The sequence below is a fragment of the Perna viridis genome, chromosome 13 (genome assembly GCF_037379345.1).
Source record: "Perna viridis isolate PV_CMFRI_1.1 ecotype Kerala chromosome 13, ASM3737934v1, whole genome shotgun sequence".
Classification (NCBI taxonomy): Eukaryota; Metazoa; Mollusca; class Bivalvia; order Mytilida; family Mytilidae; genus Perna; species Perna viridis.
In genome coordinates this window covers 29,892,565-29,914,417 of record NC_142457.1, presented here as the reverse complement: position 1 = coordinate 29,914,417, position 21,853 = coordinate 29,892,565, and the positions used below count along the sequence as shown (strand labels likewise).

General features: G+C 32.9%; 1 protein-coding gene across 5 annotated transcripts in view; it reads left to right on the top strand.

The window, feature by feature from the left end:
- Positions 1-19,777, top strand: part of LOC148600280 (uncharacterized) — a 58,220-nt gene extending 38,443 nt beyond the window's left edge. Inside the window, exons 1-2 of one of the 5 annotated variants that reach the window (XM_088557586.1) lie at positions 8,369-8,515; positions 11,863-12,803. In XM_088557586.1, the coding sequence (XP_088413712.1) occupies positions 11,863-12,531 (669 nt within the window). In that variant the 5' untranslated portion in view covers positions 8,369-8,515 and the 3' untranslated portion in view covers positions 12,532-12,803. Of the gene's footprint in view, positions 1-8,368; positions 8,516-8,576; positions 8,996-11,862; positions 12,804-19,097 lie in introns of those variants that run through there. The other 4 variants (XM_088557585.1, XM_088557587.1, XR_015917778.1 and 1 more) reach the window with 4 other exon arrangements.
- The last annotated feature ends 2,076 nt before the right edge of the window (positions 19,778-21,853 follow it).

Below are 21,853 nucleotides of genomic sequence, written 5' to 3'. Positions count from 1 at the left end.
TTTTGGAAAAACAACGATGTATAATGTTTTTAAGTCGGGATTTTAACTGAGTATGGGAAATAGAAGTATACAGTGTTGAAAAATCATAGGTTTTAATGCTATTATATTCAGATAAGTCTTGAACTGATTGTCTCCAAAAGATCTTTCGAATTTTTCAGGATCCACATTGAATTAATACCACTACGGGAGTAACAAGTGTTGTGGTAGGACTGTAGACCCTCTTTGACAGTTGTGAGTATAGAAGTTAAAAGTTTTGAAAGAGGTTTGGTGGTACATTTTGCAGATCCAGCTATGAAACGTTGTTTGTATGGATTCTTGTGACGTTTAGGAATCCAGTACATAAACGGTAAATCACAATCATCGTCCTTGGTAGAGAGACCAAAAGACGATAGCACAGATTTATGGTTTTCCACAATCTCTTCTTTGGACAGAGTAGTAGCAGTGTAGGTCCTATCACTGCTATTATTTTCTACGTCTACCTCTGATAATAAACATTGGATATAAAACGTTTTGCAGACAAAAACAATGTTGTTTTGGGCTTTGTCTGCTGGTACGACAACATACTTGTCATGTATATTAGACAATGTTTTTGCTACATCGGGATCTTTGAAAACTGATGTAGCATTGGCACTCATTGACCTACTTAAAACCTTCATTCGTTTCAAAATTAAAGACCTCACGGCCCTTAACCACTCTGACAGAGAATCAATGTCTTCTTGTTCTCGTTTTATCCATTTTCTTGCATAGTCCTCGACGGCATCCATAAGAACTTTAAAGTTATAATTCCAATTTATGGAGCGTGGTTCACGGTACTTGGGACCTTTAGAACGGATATTACACAGAGATTCGTTTTCGATAATGGTTAAATCTCCCGTAACGACGTGACCAGAAGGACCATATTTGAATGGAGAGGTTTTTGCAAGGTTTAGCCTTGAAGTCCTCAATCTCGAGGTTCTACAATAGCCTTTTATAATTGAAAATTTTGGATGCGATGGGTGAAGTATAGGAATATGAAATAATTGGTATGGATTTGTCTTTGAAATATGGGGGAATTTTGTTGGTAACGTTTTTGTGATGGAGGATGTTAGCCAAATTAATTGCATCTCTACCTTTGTTGACAAACGGTAGCCAGGAGACTTATTTTAAAGCAAACCTAAACAAAATCAGTCTTTTTTAAAAACTACAAGAGTTTATTTTAAAGGGAAAATAAAAAGGCCGACTTTATGTTTTATTTTTATTATCTTCAGTATTATTAAAATCTTCAGGTCTTGAAGTACTTGTAGGAAAACCATTGACATCAATCGAAGTCGATACATACAATATCACGAGACAATGCAGAGAACACCTAATTAAACTTATATATACTAGGTATATGCATGCATGTGTGTGTGTGTGTGTGTATTTTTCATGTTGACTTTCTTATTACATTGCATCTTTAGTTTGTATTTAATTGTTTAAAGTATTGTCATCATATCTCTTAAAGAGAATTTGAAGACACAAAGGAATAAAAAAGGAAAAGAGCAGTTATACTGGTTAAACCGAAACAAAAACAAAATGTGCTAACACAAAAATGTCTTATTGGGTGAAACAAATTGCAAAATAAAAGTATAAGTTACATGATCAAATCAATTTAATTAAAAAACCTCAATCTGAATTAATTTGATGTTCCTATGCACAAAATAAATGAATAAAATGTGTTGTGTTGCAGGGGCGTTTCAGTACACCTGCATCCTAATACATTCCATTCATTTAGTTTACGCATATAAACATATATATAAATATTGAATAAAATTCAATAAAATAACATAATTTTGTGGATAATTCCCAAAAATATAATTATGTAAGACCTTTTTGTCCTAATTTTCACTAAAATCAAGACTGTGATTTTCTGTCCTACGTTCTTTTTCTTAAGCCATACATCCTAATCATCACTTGTGTTCACTTGTTTGTTTTCGCGTGTGTCAATTGAGAAAATTTACTACCCTTCAATTAATCTGTTAATTTATACATATGCATAGTACTAGATATTTAACTTCCTAATTAGTTTATCAAAGAAGGTACAAAATGTATGAACATATTCATCATAAAAACATATTCTATCTTCGATTGATAAACCTTCGTATCCGTCAGTTTAAATTTATATAGGTGCCACATCACATATGCCGGATAATTCAGTCGTTCGTCACATTCTCTGATTTTCTACAAGGCGCCTGCTGAAATACAGGCGCGGATCCAGGATTTTAGATTGGGGGGGGGGGCACAAATTAAAAATTTCTTGAGGTTAATTTTTTCTTCCAGAGTGAGTACAATGTACATATCTTTTGTGGTAAAATAGCGAGAAATTAAAGTTTCATACTAGAACCGCCTAAATCTACCTCTGACAATCCATGCTTTGCAATTTTAGGGAGGGGGAGCACGCCCGCCACGCATCCACCCGAATCCGCCCATGAAATCTGCACAAAAGTTACATTACATTTTAGATATTCTAAAAGTATAATAAAAATGAAAGCTATTTTGTGTGAATGCTTATATAATCCCAATGATATAGCTACCAACTTGGTCAATAGGCCTGTAATTAACTTAATCCAGACACTTCAGTGGCACAACTCAAAAAAGGGTTCTGGGCTGAAAACTCCTGTTGTGATTTTTGATTTTGTGCTATATGGTGAAATAATAGCTAGAGTCTCATCCTTTTCAAAATTTCCGACCCGCCTTGCAATTTATGTACATTGCATGTTTGGTCCGGCCCCGTGCAGGTCCGGGTGTGAAAAGAATAGGCCTGCAGCAGCGCTAAGCTTGTCGTATAAGGCGACTAAATAGTGCTCAGAAACCTAGCCGGGGACTAGGCGCTCTGCCCACAGAGCAACTGGGATGTGTGCCCCAGGTGGTGGAATGGGGTACCCCTGACATGTTACATGCTGGGGTTGTCAGGCTATAATACGGAAAACCTGACCGCATACCATAGTGGTGCCCCATGTTGGGAAAGATGCCACATTTCTCGCATGTTAAAGAACCCTGCTGTGGTATTCGATAGGAGTAGGAACCTTTGTGCTCCGCCACAGGAGGCTAAATTGCCTGACCTTACCCATCCCCCCTTTTTCCAGTGGCAATCAAAATTTGTCAACCCTATTATCCTTGTGACCCATCCTTTTTTTTCATTTCAAGTTCATTTTATCATCCATTTCATGTTCATTGTCTGAATATAGCTGAAATATTGCTGCTCGGACGTTAAACCCCAACAAACAAACAAACAAACGTTTGGTGCGTCAAAAACCGTTTAAAAACTTTACTTAAGGACCGTTTTCAATTGCTGGTTAGATTATGGGTTATACAAGACTTCGGGTCAGTTTACTCTAAACAAACCATTTAGCAGTTTATGTTGCAGTGTAAACCGACCCAAAGTTGATTATATCCCTTCATTTAACCGACAATTGAAAACTGATCTTATATTTTAACTTTAAAACACCAAAAAACAAGAAAAAATTACTATATATTGTTTATATAATATAAAATGCATATTTTTTTTAAAAAGGGTTCAATAAGTGCTGTCAACTGTCAATGGATTGTACCATTTGAAATTTACATGCATGCTTTAAGTGTATTAGGATACGTAATTGAAGTAGTTCCATAGTTAAGGGGGCTGGCTAAAATATCAAGTTAAATTGTATGAAATGGACAATATTGCTCCATAATGCTGAATTATTAGAATTTCACAAAACATTAAAATATGCATTGATAAAAGTGAATTTTAACCTTATATAAATTTACTTCCTTGAGAAATCATATGCATGATACATGTTTATAACTGGCTAACAGAGATTTAAAATTATGAATAGAAATAATATTCATCTTATATTCACCCATAAAACTGTCACCAGAAATACAAACAAGCCCATGCAGTGCACAACTTAAAAGAAAGCTACCTAGATGATGTTTGCCGATTTCTATCGCATGAAAAATGAGATGAAATGTCAACAAAATATGATATATCAAGTAAAAAATAGAATGCTAGCTGACATTTAAGAACCAAGAGCTTCACTTCCAATGGTACTAAATTAAATTTTTAAAAACCATTCAGTTCAATTATTGAATGTAGGACATTTCTGCCAGTGGATTTTTCGGCCTAGGAAATTTAGACCTTGGACGTTTTGAACAGGAAATTTTGAAAAGGTGGATGTTCCAGCCAAAGTATATTTATTTCTCTCTTTTGATGATTTAGAATAGACGTTTTTTTTGTTATTTAAAATAAAATAATGGCCAGGGTTGATGCATTGTTTGATTAAACTGACAATGAAGTGTAATAATAAGTACTGTCCAAACATGATAGTATATATGCACTGTAATTACTCAATAATTGAAACCATTAATTACCCATTATCTAGTAATTTTCCACGAAAGAATTGAAATAAATCATCTCTTTTTAAACTTTATCTAACAGTCATTTTGTGTTAAATTTCTAATGTTAGTTTGCTCTGAAGTAAAGGTGTGTGCAGTTTTGAAGTGAGTAATAAATTTGTTTTATTTGAAATCTCAATTAAAAACCAAATACTGAATAAATTTTATCTGCAAAGAATAGCATATAGTACTAAAGTTATATATTTTCAAGCAAAACAGCCGTTTTCTGAAAAACTCAAAAATCCTATACATGTCTGCCCACCCAATTATCTCCTTCTGGAGTTCACCAACAGTAATAATAATCACATTTACATGTGATGCCTACTCTTCATAAAATCATTACCAAAATCCCTTGAGCAGTTTACACCAAATACAATCTAAATCATATTTGGTATTTCAACATTTAGACCGACTTTGAAGCGAGAAAATGCATTGCCATTGGCTACTCCTACAATGTAAGAGGTTGGAATTCCGTTCCTGCATACCCCAATCTCTTACTTCCGAGCGCCATATTGCATAACGCTCGTTCCGCCGTTCTTTGAAATCAACTCAATTATAGTAAACTATTTACCATTTAAAACATTTTATACAGTTTCATTACCATAACACAGGAGGTGACTAAACTGAAGAAAAACAAATGACCTTCCTGATGAGAAAATCCAGTAATCCTGGAAATCCTTGGTAAATGCAGTAAATATGAACTTCATATTTTTTAACTTTTTGAGTGTTTAATTCCGGTTGACAAAATTACTGATTTTAAAATTTACGAAATGAACATATCAAATTAACCACCGAATTGCCTTTACCAACTTTAAGTTCATTTTGTCAAAAATATATTGTATTTCGTAAAATTAGTGACCTAATTCAAAATTGCTGGTCATTTTGACACCTGTCTTCATTATAAATGTTTTCTAGGTATTTAACAAATATTTAGGATTTTTATCACTCAATTTCCGATAGGTTTAACATCTTTTATGAAAATTAAAGACTTAAAATATTTAAAAACACGTGTTTAGCTAATTCGCATTTGCGGTGGCTATAAACGTGTCAGATGCTAGAGGTCAGGATGGCACCAAGTCAGAAAATAGCTTGCATTGCTGGAGTATGCCATTGGCTATCTTAACCAGTAATGAGAGAGCTTGTTTTGTTTTGACCACTAAATTCATACATTTTGTCTTGATTAACATGGTTGCAAGGTTGCATAAAGCATTTACGCAAAAAGCTTGTCTCAATTATCAATATCCTTACCGAATAAATTGATGTTTTCCTCTTAGTTATTATGTAAGAAACGAGAACGGGATGTAAGACAGGGGAATGGAGCAACGTGTAAAGTTAAATTATGAATAGCGAAGGCCCTTTCGCCACTTGCCAGTATCGCCCGTTTGACAATAGTTTTCAAAGAGGCTGTACATACCCGAATCATGAATCTTGATTTTACGTTGATAGTTTTTGGTCAGTATAGGGTCTCCCGCGGACGTTCCTTTTTTGTTTGTTTGTTCTTTTGTTTTGTTTTGTTTTGTTTTGTTTTGTTTTGTTTTTTAGTTTTTAGTTAAAATAAGGACTACAAGGTATCATAAACCTGTAACTAGTTTTATTAATGTATACAATTCCTTTATAATGTGATAGAATGATGATAAAAAATGTCAGTATGAGCAAGTAGAAATATTTGGATAAGTCAGGAGATAAATGTGAGATAGTAATACCAAGAACTCAGAATTGGAATTAAATTAGATGGTCAAAATGTGTATAGGTATGGATGGGAGTCAAATGGGAGTATTTTATATTAGGGTATATCAAAAGCAAAGCGAAACTCAAATTTATATATATTGATAGAATGAAAAGTTTGGTTGCATGCCCAAAGTTTATGAATAAAGCAAAAAATGCATGTAAATTTTGACTGCTGGTCTTTTCAAAATGCCCTTCTGTTTCGAAAATTTTAATAATCTGTGCAAAACTTTGGCAAAAATGAGTAGATAATATCATATGTTTTGGAACCCATTTCCAAATTCTCTGGATCTGCGCTTGGTAAATAAACTATACTCCGATATGGATATTACATGTAAGATATCCGAATATGTTGATATGGTATTTGTAATTGATTAGTCTGAAAACCATGTGCCAGAATCTGACCATGTCCAATCTCATATATGCATATACATGTACATGTATAGCCATGGAGTGTTAATTCCCTCAAATATCCTAACTTTTTTATCATTCTTATGAATCATGATTTTAAAAACACACTTTTCGCATGGAATGCTAGAATTTTTATTGTAATATGTGCACACATGTATAAATTTGTTGATTAGAGTCCCGGATACAGGTCGGTACATATTTCCTGTTTATTAAATTCTAATTAACGGACGTTTCATTCGATTGTGTTCTGTAATACAATACCTCTGATTAATTTTAATAACACAGTGGCGGATCCAGAGGGTATCCCCGGGATCGGAATCCCGATCTATTAAAATCATACTAAACATATAATCTTTTTTAACAGTACTTTCCCCGTTAAATTAATATAATCATTTGTTTCGACCATCTGATTTATACGCATTCAAGACAGAAAAAAATATTGAATAAAATTCAATAAAATAATATAATTTTGTGGATAATTCCCAAAAATATAATTATGTAAGACCTTTTTGTCCTAATTTTCACTAAAATCAAGACTGTGATTTTCTGTCCTACGTTCTTTTTCTTAAGCCATACATCCTAATCATCACTTGTGTTCACTTGTTTGTTTTCGCGTGTGTCAATTGAGAAAATTTACTACCCTTCAATTAATCTGTTAATTTATACATATGCATTGTACTAGATATTTAACTTCCTAATTAGTTTATCAAAGAAGGTACAAAATGTATGAACATATTCACCATAAAAACATATTCTATCTTCGATTGATAAACCTTCGTATCCGTCAGTTTAAATTTTTATAGGTGCCACAACACATATGCCGGATAATTCAGTCGTTTGTCACATTCTCTGATTTTCTACAAGGCGCCTGCTGAAATGCAGGCGCGGATCCAGGATTTTAGATTGGGGGGGAGGGGGGGCACAAATTAAAAATTTCTTGAGGTTAAGTTTCAACTTAGAACCGCCTAAATCTACCTCTGACAATCCATGCTTTGCAAATTTTAGGGAGGGGGAGCACGCCCGCCACGCATCCACCTGAATCCGCCCATAAAATCTGCACAAAAGTTACATTAAATTTTAGATATTCTAAAAGTATAATAAAAATGAAAGCTATTTGTGTGAATGCTAATATAATCCCAATGATATAGCTACCAACTTGGTCAATAGGCCTGTAATTAACTTAATCCAGACACTTCTGTGGCACAACTCAAAAAAGGGTTCTGGGCTGAAAACTCCTGTTGTGATTTTTGATTTTGTGCTATATGGTGAAATAATAGCTAGAGTCTCATCCTTTTCAAAATTTCTCGATCCGCCTTGCAATTCATGTACATTGCATGTTTGGTCCGGCCCCGTGCAGGTCCGGGTGTGAAAAGAATAGGCCTGCAGCAGCGCTAAGCTTGTCGTATAAGGCGACTAAATAGTGCTCAGAAACCTAGCCGGGGGCTAGGCGCTCTGCCCACAGAGCAACTGGGATGTGTGCCCCAGGTGGTGGAATGGGGTACCCCAGGCGTGTTACATGCTGGGGTTGTCAGGCTATAATACGGAAAACCTGACCGCATACCATAGTGGTGTCCCATGTTGGGAAAGATGCCACGTTTCTCGCACGTTAAAGAACCCTGCTGTGGTATTCGATAGGAGTAGGAACCTTTGTGCTCCGCCACAGGAGGCTAAATTGCCCGACCTTACCCATCCCCCTTTTTCCAGTGGCAATCAAAATTTGTCGACCCTATTATCCTTGTGACCCATCCTTTTTTTCATTTCAAGTTCATTTTATCATCCATTTCATGTCCATTGTCTGAATATAGCTGAAATATTGCTGCTCGGACGTTAAACCCCAACAAACAAACAAACAAACGTTTGGTCCGACTACAGGATTTATGATAATTTGTCTATCCGTTTCACTCCCTGGCAACCATTATCCCCGCTCCCGCCAGATATGTGCAGCCCAAGATACCAAGATGGCGGAACCACAAAGTAGGTATAGGTACCAGTATCGTATTGCATATCCCTGAGCAGGTGTACGTCAAAACATTGATGCTATAAAAATACAGTGCATTTTCTTTTTGCCTCTCTACAAACTAATATTTTGTCAAAAGATATGAACAATGACTTATAAAATAGAGCAAACATCACACTGTAAGATGAAGAACTTTTTTAAAAGAAAATCTAACATGATATCATAAAAATGTTCCACTGAAAAGGTTGGTTTGGTGAGTGCAAAACGAAAGTGAAAGTAGGGAAAATGGCTATTTATAGTTCGAGACTACTTTTCTGTCCGATCTTCGTGGACTCACCCTATTTTCTTTGCGGGAAATTATTTTTTCACATGTCTTTAGAAATGCTACATAAGTGAAAGTTTTATTGAATCAACTTACATATTTTTTCAAAAATCCTAAAAATATGCACTTCACTATAGAAGTCTATGGGAAAATTAATACGATACTGAGACCTATAGAATTGCGAGGTAAAAGTGTGATTTCTGGTTTTGGGAATGGAAATTTATATGTGCATACAGATATTGACTATCTCGTTTTTATAGCCATACAATGAAGTATATTACCGAAATCAACAGTTGACATTTTGGTTATAAAGGGGAGTAATGGAGAGTTCCAACGACAAATTTTGTCGGAAAAAAATTTCGGAATAACGTTGAATATCTTCGTATACTTTCACTTTCGTGTCAATATCTATGGCTTCTTAACTGTACAGAAATGTGTTACTACTAAATTAGTTTAAAAAACCATCACTAAAGATCAATGTATTTTGTGTTTGTTTACAAATTGTCCCCCTTTGTTTATGTGGCAATTAAGGTACCAGTATCGTATTGCATATCCCTGAGCGGGTGTACGTCAAAACATGGATGCCATAAAAATATAGTGCATTTTCTTTTTGCCTCTCTACAAACTAATGTTTTGTCAAAAGACATGAACAATGACTTAAAAAATAGAGCAAACATCACACTGTAAGATGAAGAACTTTTTTAAAAGAAAATCTAACATAATATCATAAAAATGTTCCACTGAAAAGGTTGGTTAGGTGAGTGCAAAACGAAAGTGAAAGTAGGGAAAATGGCTATTTATAGTTCAAGACTACTTTTCTGTCCAATCTTCGTGGACTCACCCTATTTTCTTTGCAGGAAATTATTTTTTCACATGTCCTTAGAAATGCTACATAAGTGAAAGTTTTATTGAATCAATTTACATATTTTTTAAAAAATCCTAAAAATATGCACTTCACTATAGAAGTCTATGGGAAAATTAATACGATACTGAGACCTTAATGCCTTCAGCGCAGACAGAGTTGTCTATCTTAGTGGTCGTTAATGAATTACTTTGAACAATTAATGTAAAAATCATGATGTTAAAATTATATTATTTACATTTATATGAATAATATACATTTTTGATTTTCAGTAAAGTAAAAAAAGTATAACTAAATACCAAAAAAATCTTCCACACCTTTTGTAATGGGTTTCTCTCCCCTATACTATAATACTCCTGCTCCCGCTCCAGGCATGCAATTGCTACGGCCGAAATCGGAATATGGCCCATGCCGGAATGGGACGCATCCTGAATCGGAATAACGTTGAATCGCGCGTTATTCCGATTCAGGATGCGTCCCATTCCGGCATGGGCCATATTCCGATTTCGGCCGTAGCAATTGCAGGTCGTCCGATTCCGGAATGGGACGATCTCGTTTATAGATATTTCAGTGCATATTTCGAGATTTGTAAAGGGAACTTGCTAAATTAGCTCTTATCACTTTTTTTCATGTTCAATTGAAAAATCGCTACAGAACAACACCTTATTTATCCATAAATACTTAAAAAACGGTGCATTCAAGTGATTTTTCTTTTTACACTCAATAATTTTACTGAACTTTAAACAATAAGCGGGTATACCACCTGTTAAATATTCATTCATTTAATTACGTTACTTTTTATTTATTATTTTAGTTACTTTATATTCTTTTTGTGTTTTTCTTTTCCCATGTCTGGTCTTTGCCCCTTGATTACATTCTTTTGATTTTCAATAGAATTTTGGTTCCCTTAATGACTTTTTAACTATACACTACATTAATACCATATGTTTTATTTTATATTGTTTAATTTTGTTGCTATAGAAATATTTCTATTTGAATTTATTTCTTTAATAATTTAATTTTTATGTATATGACCGAAAAAATAAGTTCAGCATTTATAATTTACATTGGACAGGGGAGCTGAAAAAGACTTGTAGTCACATTTCTGTTCTTTTGTTTTTCGGCTACATGTTTAGCATGATGGAACATTTTAATCCTATTTGACTCTATCACATATCATGGTGCCAATGATATGCAAAACACTTAGTAATGTTTGATATATTTAAATATTTTGGCAATATTGTATTACAGATAATTTATATTTTCTATTAGTTCCACCATTTTCATCAGAATTAGAGTAAATGAGTTATTTGTTCATGGGTTGATTGAACTGAACAAGAATAAAGAACCATGAAAAGTCCTAAAGATCATTTTTTTTCCCTTTTTCTTAGGGTGTAATTCATTGTTACAATCACTATGAAATCTATCTGGGAAGGTTGGTGTGTTCCCCGAACGCCTACTGGATTAAAACAACATCTCATTAGGTATAGGGATTAAGAGGCCTCTCAAGGGGTGTGTAATTATTAATTTACCTGTAAAATTACCTTTAATTGAAAAGTAGACATTCATAATTTAATAATGTGTAGTGATGGACCCTTTAATTTAGTATAACATTTATATAATTTTCTATATCTATATATATAAAATAAGAATAAAATTGTAGATTTGCAATAAACTATATTTCATAATTTCATATAAATAAATAAAAGCTAACAACATTATTCATGATGTTTAAAAAATAATAGAAAATTTAATATTTTGCAATAATTATTTTCAAAGTAAGCATTATCTAACAGTTATTATACTGAGCAAATATTAAAAAAAAATAAATTCATAAAACAAACTAAGTGGTCCAAGCTTTGCACAATTTGAAGCAATTAAGCAAATAATTAAATGATTAAAGTCTGGAACTTAACAAGCTGCCTGTAATTGCTGTCCAGTGATTCGTGTTCATCATGTCAGCTTATGTGAACAAAATGATGAGATATGGAGTAAGTGTAATTGAGACAAATCACATTAAAGATTTTGTAAAAAGTGCAAGTGAATTACACATTTTTGTAACTGTTATGACCTTGGGCTTGCAGATAAATACTTAGAATTTACTATATTGACATGTTTTCTATAAGAGTTTTTTGTAAATTGATAACAAGTAACAATTACATCAATTATAATGTATACTTTTTATTATAGATGGCAGAACATGGACTTCAATTCACTGCAACCAAGGCATATCTAGACTTCGAGACAGCTGCTCACAATGCGATCAAAGATGTGTTTCCAGGCGTACATACTAATGGATGTTTCTTTCATTACGCTCAGGCCATCTGGAAAAAGACACAAGCCAGTGGACTACAAATACCGTACCGAGACAACAATGATGTGAAAACGTTAGTGAGACGTGCTGCTATTCTTCCTCTTATACCCATGGACGCCATTGAGGATGTTTGGTTCCAGGCTCTTGAAGACCGTGACGACGCCAACATCACACAAATAACTCAGACTTTTACAGATTATGTCACAGAGCAGTGGGTGGAAGGAGACCGAACATGTTGGAACCACTTTGGAACACAAGGACCCAGAACCAACTACAACATCGAAGGGTGGCACAGCAAAATAAAGAAGATGACACAACAAGCCCACCCCAACATATTTACTGCAATTAAGATGTTTAAAGATGTTCAAAATGCCAACGACATCAACAGAATACAGAGAGCAGCCGGTGAAACTACCAGACCATGCGCCAAGAAATACATGAACATCGACCGCCGTCTCGCCACATTGAAGAACCGTTACCAAACAGGAATCATAGATTTAATGACGTATGCTGACTCTGCTTCCGAACTTCTTCACCTTGCTTGAACATTTCTACGAACTTAAAAAATGTGATTCATGTTTTCATTTGTGACATTAGTGCTGTACTGTGATATGTGCTTAGAATAATTATGTTGTTACTTGTTGGAAATTCATGTTTTATATTGATATTTATATTAAATTACATATAACATTTGGATAACATGAAATTGAAAACAGCGGAATAGTGCTGTACTGATAATGTATGTCATTTATTGTTATAACTTTATGTTGTATGCTTATTTATATTTTATATGACATTTAATGAAATAAAATTGAAATCTTACATTTAGTCTTTTATAATTATAATAAAAATATATTTCATAGGTGAAAACAACAAATGTAAAATTTAAAAAATATAGCCATATTATCATCAATAAATTAAATTTTAATCTTTGATGATAATATTTGTATATTTTATATTTTAATCTTTGATGATATTTGTATATTTTATATTTTTGTTGTTGTCATCTATTAGATATAGATTTGTAGAATTTGACATAAATTCACAAAAAATACAGGTAACTTTAATTGTATGCCCCTTTATATGGCCTCTTCATCCATAAAATTAATGACATATTGTTTTAATCCAGTAGGCGTTCGGGGAATAAACCGCAAGGTTTAATAATAAAGTTCTTTTTTCAATTTTATTCGTACATTAGTTTTTACCTTTTCATATTTAGCTGTTTTTGTATATATTTTTGAATTGGGTGTTAATACTTTTCTAAACTTTCGACCTCGTTATAGGGATCAAACTGTACTAAAATATTTACATTGTATTTTTAAATTGAAGATGTGTACTAAATAAAAAAAATGTTAATATTTGTTTAAATATGTTCTATAGAGGTAAGACATTTGTACTGAATATGATGTAATAAATTAAATTTTAAGATTAGAAAGAAATTCATAAATCCAGGTATAAAGACTATACATGGAAAACAAACACACAAAAAGCTTATACTAATCAAAAAGGTACAAAGATGAGCAAATCGCGTAAATCCTCAAAATTTGGAGCATGGACTAGATGCAATTGCAAAGTAAGCATGCTTTGCTTTTAATAAAGCCTCAGACACAGTAGGTGTACAAGGTGTACAAGTCACCACGATATATGTTGTCCATTTGTAAAAACCAAGACCATGGTAGAATTGATCACATAATGTCTGTTCAACTGCGACCTTAAGCCAGTTAATATTTACTTTAATGTGTTCGTTCTATAAGTAACTAAGACCCGTATCATCAAAGATAGATTTAACATGACAGTTATTCCACCTAAATTAGGTTGGATTATTTTCAAGCAATTTTAACATAAGCCGAAGCATTATACTTGACAGTTTTTGTTCTTCTTGCATAGTTCTTTCCCAAAAGCTAACCATTTTTACTTTAACAAATATTTCAAGTGGAATTCTACCCAACTCTCCATAAAACATAAAATTTTGAGTGCTGCTTTTCAGCTTAAAGATATTTTTACAAAATTTAAGATGCACCTTTTCAATGTTTTGCTTATTTTCAAAAACCCAGACCTCAGAGGAATATAACAGTATTGGTGATATCAAAGTATCAAATAACTTCAACTGTAAATCTATTGGCAGTGGAATGCTTCTTAGTTTCCTATAGAGAACAAACAGAGCTTTTTGGGCTTGATCTATTAGATGCTTTCTTGCAATAGTGAAACTGCCGTTGTAACTGAAAACCGTGCCTAGATATGTATACGACTCTCCTATTTTTGTATTTTTGTTATATATTTGGAATTGAAAATGTTGTTTATACTTTATTTTACTGAAGACAACAACTTTTGTCTTTTCAGTATTAACTTTAACTTCCATTCTTTACAGTAATTAGCAAACACATCCAATGCTTTTTGCATAGCTTCCTTTGTTTCTGATATTATAATTGTATCATCTGCATAAAGCATCACAAGTATTTTGACATATACATCAAACATTTCAGAGCATGAACTTTCTATCAAATCTAGATTTTGTACTTCACAGTCTTGTAAAAAGATTTCTAGATCATGCAATAAAATTGAGAACAAAAAATGCGACGTTTTCTCCTTGATGCCTAATACAAGACTTGATATTCTGATCCATATTGAAAATAACTGAAAATATTTTCCCTGTTACGTTGGATTTTTGAACTTTCAGCCACAGACCGTCTCTCCAAACTGTGTCAAATGCTTTTTTAAAGTCAACAAATGTGCAAAATAGTTTTTTGAAAAATATATAGCTAAAAGGGAGTGTAACACAAAAGTGTTGTCAACAGTAGAATAACCCTTTCGAAATCCAGTCTGTGATTCAGATAAGAGCTCAATCTCATCAGAAAACTTAGTAAGTCTTTCATTCAAAATGGATGAGAAGGTTTTCCCTAAGCATGAATTTAGTGTAATTCCTCTATTGTTATTTGGATCTTATAAATAGGTACAATTAGTTCTTGTGGCCAAAGTTCTGGTACAATACCTGTATCGAGTACGAAATTAAAAATCTTTAAGTATACAGGTATTAGCACCAAAACAGTGTTTTTAAGATATTCATTAAGAATATCATCAACTCCACAAGCTTTGCCATTTCTTAGATTTCTAATATTTTTATTTTTAACTATTTCGTCCTAAGTGATTGGACCACTAAGTAATTTGTTCAATTCACTTGGTAAGTTGTTGACAAAATTTTCAAAATTCTACTTCGGTGTCCATTTTGGTATCCGGCTTGTATTACATATTCCTGAGTGATGTACGCAAATGACTATTATTTTTCATCAGAAGTACAGGGTAAATATCAAGCTATGACACAAAACACTAGTTTTTGAGGAAAAACAGTATTTTAATGAAACATAATGCTTCAGAAAAGGTGTTTACTTTATGACCTCAAAATAAAAGTGAAAGTAGAAAAGGTTTCTTTTTAGTTTGACCAGTCCTGGTGTACCAAAGTTTGTGCTTTTTTTTTCTAAAATGGACCTAAAATTATTTTTGACATTTCCTTAATTGAAAAACATGGTCAAAAGTTGAAACTCCTTGTCTATTTAAAAAAAAATCATGAAAATTTAAGATATACTATAGAAGCCAGTGAGGCGAAGAATACAAGACTGAGACCTGATAACCACAGTTTCAGTGGAAAGTGAGATTTTTAGTAAGTGAGTTTCAATTTTTCCTAGAAGCTTTCAAACAACAATATATCATATTTTATACTAAATGGAGCAACCTTAAATGGAATAAAGTGATTCAAGGCCTCATGTTTTACTTTTATGGCATATTATTACTAAATTTGGAAATTAGCAATGTTTTTTATGGATTGCAATTGTTATTGTCAAAAGTTTTCTCAACACAACTATATAAGAAATAAATAGGGTGACTTAAATTGCTGAAATATAAACAGTTTTGATATTTTTTACATGTGTAATACTTGGAGTAAAGACTTGACTTGAAAATGGTTGAATTGTACTTGTTACACATGACATATAAAAACTGATGTTTTTTTTTTTTTGCATTTTCACTTTTATTCTACTTTAACTGCGCAAGAAGTGCTGTACTACAGCCATTTGATTGATTAAAAGTGAAAACTGGACCATAAAACATTTTTTATCTCATAAATGACCATTTCTAATGGTACTTCCACTTAAATATTTATGCGACTTATAAAAAATTGGTGGTAATGACATATAAAAAATGAATTTTCTTCAATAGAGTCTGAAGTAAGTAGAAACTTTGATGTTTTCTGTGTATGTTATTTACTGTTCTTGCAACTTATAAATCTGTTTCTGTGAGATATTTCTCCTTTTGTAATTACCGAGTACATTTATACATGCCCGGGGTACCAATTGTGACTGAAAATCAGCATTTTTGGGAACTAAGATGTCTTTTTCATTAAAATAATGATAATTATTCAACATTTTGACCCTATTGTGCCTTTGTGTAAACAAGAAATTCAATTTTGTGCAATTGTTTGTTTCAGTAAGCAGATTTTAAATTATCAAGAGGCTCCCTTGTGTTAATGCTAAAAAAAAGGGGGGGTCCGAACTAGACTTTTGTGAATATCGGCAAAAAAAATTGAGATTTTGAAACATTTGGTGTTCATAGAATAATTAAGGCATTTGTTTTATCAATACAGACTACCTTTAATGTTTAAAAAGGTAACTACTTTTTTTTATCAAAACTTGTCTTTTTTGCAAAATTTGAGATATTTGACTTAACACTGTTAAAGGGTACCTATTTGAAAATTGGAACAAAAATTCACAGGAAAGCAGGAGGACAGAGATATTTTGTCTTTAAGTTGGAAATTGAACAAAGTTATAGAAAAACAACAACATTTAAAGATATCTAAAAGTTTTAATAATAGGTATCAGTCTTGTATTACATATTCCTGAGCGGGTGTACGTCAAAACATGGAGGCTGAAAATACAGTGCGTTTCCTTTTTGCCTTTTCCTGTTTTTGTTTGTCGGCAAATGGCTATCATTTTTCATGAAAAGTAAATATCAAGCGATGACACAAAAAACTTGTTTTTGAGGAAAAAAAACAGTACTTTTATGAAATATAATGCTTCAGAAAAGGTGTCTATTAAATGAGCTCAAAATAAAAGAGAAAGTAGAAAAGGACTATTTTTAGTTTGACCAGTCCTGGTGTACCAAAGTTTGTGCCTTTTTTTCTAAAATGAACCTAAAAATTATTTTTGACATTTCCTTAATTGAAAAACATGGTCAAAAGTTGAAACTCCTTGTCTATTTTTTTTTAAATCATGAAAATTTAAGGTATACTATAGAAGTCTATGAGGCAAAGAATACAAGACTGAGACCTTTAGCTGCGTATGTCATATTCAAATAAATACCGTCTAGGAACTTGAAATACCGTTATTTATCTAATAAACTAGATCGTCCCATTCCGGAATCGGACGGCCTAAAACGGAATAACGTAGAATCTCGCGTTATTCCAATTCAGGACGCGTCCCATTCCGGAATGGGAAACTTCCGATATCGACCGTAACACAATTAATGGTGAACATAATTGTCAAGTGAGTTATCTAATAGTGGTATAAGTAACTTTCGGTCATCTATTGGCATGAACTGTCATGGAACTATTTTTGTATAAGATTGATCCCAGTCTATTCTTTCTATATTGGACAAAGTTATGTCCCCAGCCATTTCATTGCAATTATGAACTTACCTCTCTTCTGGGTATTACTGAGAGGGAGATTCAGAAATTGCGAATAGGGGGTGGGGGTTACTTACCTAACAAGGGTAGGGCATTCATCAGTGGTGGGATAGGAGGCATGAATCAAATTTGAAAATGTGGGGGTAGATTTTCAAGAAATCCTTCCCAAATTGTAGGGGGTTTTCCTCCACCCCATCTGGATCTGGCACTGCTCTAGTTATTTCAATATTTTTTATAAAATAACCAAAACTTTACAAGGATATGGGGGCTGCATAGCATGGCATAGCATGGGATGGTACACCTGGGGTCTACCTTTGGATCTGCCTTTGCTGGTATATCCTTGATTATTTCTAGCCTCAAAAGAAAACATGCTTAAGGAAAGGTGTGTAGATATTCAAGTTTGGAATAACAACCCAAAATTGAATAAAAACTTAAACTCAACTCAAACTTGGATTTTTTGCCTTTCCCTCTGGAAAATGTTTTTTCAATTATGTCTGATTAAATAGAACATTGATCTTGGCTTTTGTTGTTTTAATCTTATTTTTCTGATGCATTTTAACACTGAAATATGGCTTGGCAAAAAGTGAGGTTATTTGATGTGTACTGAATGATAAAAAAGCATGTCTCTGAAATAATTTATTTCTATAAAACATCTGCACATGATCATTTGTGTATGGAAGCATTTGAATAGTAGCTTTTGAGTATATATAGTAGAATTAAAACCCTGATTTCATCCAGTATGGAACAAATCTCCATTGAAAATTAAAACTAAATGCAGTTTGAAGTGAGAAAAGACAGTTTTTTGTGGTACAATTTGTGAAAAATTATGATTTCTTGTACAATCCCCCCCCCCAGTTCAGGAGGTGTATGCGAGAGATGCCTGATATTGTTACGTTTAAACATGTATACAGTTTAGCAAATAGTTCATAATGTTGAGAACCATATACAAATTAGATGATAACTCCAAAATTAATCTGTACCATGTGCAGCTGAGATCTTTTGAATGTTTTTCGGCAACCAATAAGTCCATATACTGCAGTTTGACTCAAGTATCGTGACCTAATTGTTATAACATACTTTCCCAATGTAGTCACATTCTTAATTTAAAAAAATGAGATGGTAGATACATCTAAGATAGCACACAAATAAAAATCTTAAAATATATATGCTGAATATAATAAAAATGATATGTCAAAATATGTATCGCATGCAGTATCAACCAGAGACTCCTATATCATCCCAAGGGCCACCGGACAAAGGGGTGACATAGGTTGAGGGTTGATGCCATATGTGATAAAGATTTTGACACATTCAATGTATAATGTATACATGTTATATATATATATATATTTTTTCCCTCTTAAAATATGCTTTATATTTACTATAATGTTACAAATGTATTGGTAATTTTCAATTTTTCTCCTTTCTTTTTTTCTTTAGGTGTGTAACATGGCTGAAATTAAAAAGACTTGAAAATCAACTTGAAATCTGATGTATTATAAAGCTGATGCCAGAGAATATTCAGCCAGTGTTGCCATAATAGTAGTACCCGTATGTTCAACATGGGTACGAAGATAATTAACTGTAAAACTCACTACTTTCCATTCATCTCTGACTTGTTTGTCAAAATAGTTGTTCTATTTAATAATTTGATATTTTGTTTTCTGAAGTATTGCTTTCTCACTGTAAGCATACTGAATTTCACATGTACAATTTGTGTGGATGATAAACACATAAAAGTGAGGCAAAACTAATACAGCAAGCTATTTTGTTTCATAACCAGTCGATGTAGATACTAGAAAATATGTCTATTGGAACGTTATGGATTAGCCTTGTAAATGTAATATATATTACAGTGTGTCATGTTATTTCTTTATTTTCAATCGTTTGTTAATTAGCCTGGTGATTTTATTATTTTTTGTACAGAGAGCTATATTAGTCTGGATTACCTATTTCTTTGTTATTTAGTCAACACACTATCTTACACTATGCTTACATGTGTGATAAAAGAGAAAAAAAAATTGCAGGATTATCAAAAGAAGATGCAGTAAACATCTATAAATTACATGGAGATCTAGATGCAAAGAATATGCTATGCAGCTTTTGGTGATCTCTTCATCCCTTCGGGTCCTGCGTATGGAGTGTTCATATCACAACTCATACGTTATGCCAGAGCTTGCCGAAACTACGCAGACTTTTTGTATCGCGCTAGAACTCTAACAAATAGGCTTCTGGAACAGGGTTATGTTGCTACAAGATTGAAGTCATCACTACAGAAGTTTTATGGTCGTTATCATGAACTCGTGGATCATTATGGTGTATCCATCAGCACCATGAAAACTGATTTATTCAACAGATCAAAGTTTTCCTTCCCTCGTTTGTCTACCCCGGACTTGACTTTTTATGAGCAACTCGGTGGGTGTTTCTAGAAAAGCAGAGGACGCTTACCCTACCGGTGCACCTGGTCCATTCTCCCAGTTTTTAGTGGAGTTTGTATGTATGATTTTAGTTACTTTATGTTCTTTGTTGTGTATGTCTGTTTTCCATGTCTGGTCTTTGTCCCTGGATAACATTCTTTTGATTACCGCTATAACCTTGGTTCCCTTGATTACTCTTTCAGACCAGAGTACTGTATGTTACAAGACATGACCTGTTTAAAGATACACTAGTGGATTTCAGTTGTTATTAATGGCTCATACTTTTTAAAAGAGAGAGAAAAAACTTGTGGTGATTGTTATACCTGTTGATATGCTATTCAAATTGTTTTGTTGTAGATATTACATAAACAGTAATACTTCTGTTTGAAGAAACAATACACATAAAACAAATTGTATGTTTCAATTTCTGGTAAAATGTTCTTGTAATTGTTAATTTTTTTCAAAACTCATGATATGGTTTAATGGATTATTTTTTAAAACAGTATAAGTATGAACGATACAATCAAGTTTTTTAAAAAATATATATTTATAAAAAAATATGTGTAATATTTCATCAAAATTATCTCCCCTTTGCTTAATGCAACAGAATTACCTCCCTTGGTTAAAACAAATTTATCTGATGAAATCAAATGTTATTTGTACTTTTGAAATTATAGAAAAAAAAATGGATTTTCAGAATGATTAATATAGCTTATCAGATTTCCCATGGGAAGAGTCCACACTTCCCATGGGAACAAAAGTTCCTTTGGGAAAAGTGAATCCCCCATGGGAAAACAAGTGAATGAAGATTTCCCATAAGAAATGTGTGATTTTCCCATAATAACTCGAGATTTTCCCATGGGAAATCTGACTTAAAATCCTTAATAACTTTTTTATTGATAGTGTTTTCATCTCTTTGCATGTCAGGTATGCTTAGGCTACTTAAGTACTACATGATCAGCTAAAAAAAATCCTACTAGTTTTCTTTAAGCATGTCAAATTTGCCGTTTCCGGAATGGTAAATTTGTCCCACAGAGAGTTTGATATATATAACTAGCGCAACCGTGATAGAAAGCCAATCAAGTATTTGTTAAGTAACTTTTCATTGGACAAAATTGTGTGTGTGACGAGGAATGGAATGTTTTGTAGGAAAGAAAAAAGCGGGGTCAATTTTTCAAATTTAGGAAATAATAGACATTTCACAAAACGTACACACAGACAACGCATGTTTAAACATGATTTATAAAACAACATAGTTATTTAACATGTGTCCAGATAATTCGGTGTGCCTTATAACTCAATGCATTGACAAAAATTCGCATATGTATATATGTGCATGTAGCCGTTGTTAAACGCACCAGTTCGTAGAATAATGCCAAATTTCTGTATTTCTTTCTGTTTCGATTATTTAAAATGACAGACAAAGCTTTTCAATATGCTTCTGTGTTGGAAGTCAGACTATTGACGGTCCGTTATACGGGGAAATTCATCCTTTTTATTTTCTTCTTTCTTTTATGTCATTGCAGTGAAGATCGGTGTCGGACTTTTCAATTATAAATGAAAAGGTCCACTTAAATGGGAGCGAGTGACTGGATTGTGTATTCGGTGAGTGCACAGAAAGCAAAAAAAAAACAAAAAAAAAAAATTATTATTCATATTCATTCTGTATTTATTTAAATATATATATATATATATATAAAATACAGAAACGGAGAAGTCTGCTTTCATGGTTCACAAGGGTCAGGTGAATAATAAAATAAAAAAAATAATATTGTGTTT